Raw genomic sequence first — 3,518 nt, 5'->3', positions numbered from 1 at the left:
AACAGTAAAGCACAGCTAATCCCATATAATTTAAATCCCATTGAGGGGCACAATGAATAAGCCCTTACTTTAAAAGGGGCCAGCATTAATTCATGTCACTTCACTTCATAGTAGTATCTAATTAACTGTATACTCCATCATTTGTTGTTCGTTCTCTTTCTAAAGAAAGGAAATTAATAAGTCATAATTAAGCACATGATGTAAAAATGACAAAGTCTTACCAAAATTAATTCACTCAATACACTTGCCGAATTAAATTTAACTTTCTCTTGCAAGAACTGGAGTGTGAATGAATAAATCAGTCTATGAGCTTGCCGAATTAGGTTTGACTTTCTCTCGCAGGAACTGCAGCACGTGTTCTCGTTTCCAATTGTCGATTCTGCAAAAGAATGACAGAATGAATAATTAGGAGTCTCATTATTTTCACCAAAATGTAAGCACGAATAATGCAAACTAAAAAGAGATGAGAGAGCTGTTATTTTCCAAGTCCTAAAAAGGCTGGATTTTAAAAGTCTTTTAAAAGTCATAATAGAATGGTCATCCTCAATCTCAACTGCATTTCTGCATGCTATGCAGATCTGGGGGCTAACAAGATGAGATTTATTGCATAAACAAAGGTCATATCTCTTTATATGGTTTCTTTCTAAATAGTTTGGGAATCAGGAAAAGAGGGAGAAAATAGAAGGGGCAGGTTAAGGATGAACATGCTTGAATGTTGAGTTGAAAATACCAAACTTAAAATTGTGAGCATTATCATCGGTTTGGCGAAAGCATATCTGTCCAAGTAAATTCCTCTTTATTTAAATATCACATCTCAAGAGTTCAACATGAGCTATCTGCATTAACAGAAGCACCTAACCTTATAGTTTCCTTATGTTGGCCCTCATCATCCAACATGATCAACTTGGGTGGAGAATTGAAAAGATATTGAAGTTTAACAGTTGGGAACTTGTCCTTCTCTTCTTCAATGAAACCAACAATTTCGGGATAGAACACCAGTTTCCTCATGCACACTTCCAGTATTGCACCTGAATAGGTAATCTGCAATTTGCATGAATTTGGGTGTGAATTTAGAAAATTAAAAAAAAAAAAACACCACAGCATGCAATACCAAAAGTAATAAACAATTTATATTCCCACTGAAAAATAAAAAAGGCAATTGAGAACAATCAAGCATATCACTATCTCTTTTATATATCAGTATCGCTATCCCTTTCCCCCTTTCCCTGTCTTTTTTTGGGATAAATACTGTTCCCTTTCCCGAAAGAGAGGAGAAGAGGAAAAAATACAGAAGGCCAAATAAATGCAAGATTATGTGCAAGTCAGATATATGGGGCTTCTTGCACTTAAAGATAACTATAGTTGGGGAATTAGTAGTTCAATGACACACATTGATGGACCTAGAATACAATAGCGGTTAAAAGGCATGTTGGAAAAAAAGATGAGACATGTTACAGGTTCACACATGCAAAGTCCACTAAGAAACTTTACCTCGTAATATTTACTATGGTATAAAACAGTGTCATGCTATCAGTAGTATTCGCAGCTGTATATTATATACTAAAGAATATGCTTGCTAGAGATTTAATAAGAATATAAAAGTCCATTAACTCTTTTGCTAAACAGCTACATCCTCCCTTTCCTGAATTGAAGTGCAAAAAGAGTACACAACTCTTAATCTAATCTGAAAGGAAACTGAATGCAATCTCCCGCTATGCTCAATAGAGAAAACATTGTGACAAAAAACATTTTTTTTCAAAGAAAATAAAAAAAAATAAGGGAGGATGAACATTAAGAAAGATTTGAAAAACAGACATGGGTGGCTGAAAATTTAAAGCCCTCCCTGGCATCAAAAATAAAAAATCACCTACAAAGCATGTTACATACCTTACTAATGGAATCATCCGAGTCTTCTGTACAACACTTCAAGCAGTCAGATATCAACTCTGCAATCAAAACATATATATTAGCCGTGCATTTGCAAGTAGAGTAGTCTTTTGTCTTGAGTTCAATATGCAACTTTTTTCCTTTTTTGATAAAACTTCAATATGTCATGTAAACATGCCAGACAGGTACGTTCTTTCAAATCTCTAGTCTCACTAATTTTTTGTTAATTAACTGCATTGCACACAATGATATGTTGCCAAATCACACCAAGTTTTCCCAACCGTAAGCACTAGTACGCTATGGTTCTGTAGAATCCTCCCCATTTACCATATCAATGACAGGGGCATCATAAAGCAGTAAAATCATAAGGCAGTGTCATGAGTCGCGATATGCAGAAATTGAGTTTGACATAATATTCCTTTTTTTTTTCACTCAAGGTAGATTAATTGAATTGTTCTACCGTGGACTTACTCCTAAGAAAGCCACAGCAGCGAAAATATCATATTTGGCGAAAATATCATATTTGCTCCTCTATCTCTCCCTGTGCAGTATGCCTTCATTTAGTACAACATTGAACTATATTGGAGAAAGTATCTATAACTTGCATACACAGCAATCGAACTTGAGCTCAGTTTTAATGAAATAAGGACCCTAATTAAAAATTTTGAGGTTTGAGGAGAAAACCCTTTAGATCAAACCTAAAGTATTCATTTATCCATAGTTAAAATAACACAAAAAAAAAACCTCAAAGTGAAGTAAAATTCACAATTGAAATTTGACCTTATTACATAGAATAGAACTGCACTACAATCAACCAGCAAAAGAATCAAAATTGATTCATCATTGCTCCAATTTAAGATCAGACAAAGCCCTCTAATTCCATAATAATCAAAACCCAGAAAGATAAGGAAACCCCAACAGAAAACACCAAAATCCATACAAGGAATCCACCAAACACACAAAACCTTAAAATTTCCAAATATTAATCAAACAAAGCGCTAGAACAGCATACCATTGTAAAACCCAAGTTAAAACGTTTAACAAAAAGTATATTTTTTTAAAAAAGGGAGGTTAATTCAATACCTTTGTCCTTGACATACTCAGAGAAAGTGTTGCAATCAGAACAAAGGGCTAAACCCGTGAAACCCAGATCCTCACATTGCTTTGAGCTTAGCTGTTCTCTTGATGATGATGCAATCACGGCCGCTGATGAAATTATAACAATTATTAATAAAAAATAGTATAAAACGTTCCTCAACATCTCTCTCTCTCTCTCAAAACTTCTTTCTCTTTCCAAGTCTTCCTCTTCAGGGTTGCAAGTCTCTTCCTTAAAACAAACAAGGAGAACAAAGTTCTATGGAACTGGAAGATGGATTTTGGAAACAAAACGATGTCGTTCAACTTTAAAGGCAATTTTTTAACGATGTAAATTTAACTGTGTGTCAGATGGAATAAAATAGTATTTTTTTGTCAGTGTCTCTTGAAATTGATTTTGCTAAGTTTATTAGATGGCCTAATATTTTAAAAACATTTTAATTATTGAAAAAATTTAAATAAATTTTTATTTTCCTATTACACTTTATAAATTTTTATATTTTATTTTGGACCAAATAGATTTTTATAACTAAAGG

The 3,518-nt window shown here is 33.6% G+C and overlaps 1 protein-coding gene across 1 annotated transcript; it reads right to left on the bottom strand.

Moving 5' to 3' along the window:
• LOC18602353 (15 kDa selenoprotein) lies at positions 1-3,243 on the bottom strand. The gene is made up of 4 exons (XM_007033685.2): positions 2,971-3,243; positions 1,888-1,946; positions 860-1,041; positions 1-379 (listed from the first exon to the last, which is right to left on the bottom strand). The coding sequence occupies exons 1-4, from the start codon at positions 3,146-3,148 to the stop codon at positions 304-306; spliced, it is 495 nt and encodes a 164-aa protein (XP_007033747.1). The 5' UTR covers positions 3,149-3,243; the 3' UTR covers positions 1-303.

This window comes from Theobroma cacao, chromosome 4 (genome assembly GCF_000208745.1).
Source record: "Theobroma cacao cultivar B97-61/B2 chromosome 4, Criollo_cocoa_genome_V2, whole genome shotgun sequence".
Classification (NCBI taxonomy): domain Eukaryota; kingdom Viridiplantae; phylum Streptophyta; class Magnoliopsida; order Malvales; family Malvaceae; genus Theobroma; species Theobroma cacao.
Note: the sequence above shows the minus strand (reverse complement) of the source record. Positions and strands in the feature narration are given on the sequence as shown.

What these genes read in the sequence shown, in the direction of transcription:
- LOC18602353 (XM_007033685.2), bottom strand. Translation starts at nt 3,148, where the DNA reads ATGTTGAGGAACGTTTTATACTATTTTTTATTAATAATTGTTATAATT. An exon ending in CGGATGATTCCATTAGTAAG is followed by an intron (nt 1,042 to 1,887) that starts GTATGTAACATG and finishes TGCAAATTGCAG; the next exon opens with ATTACCTATTCAGGTGCAAT. An exon ending in CAACATAAGGAAACTATAAG is followed by an intron (nt 380 to 859) that starts GTTAGGTGCTTC and finishes ATTCTTTTGCAG; the next exon opens with AATCGACAATTGGAAACGAG.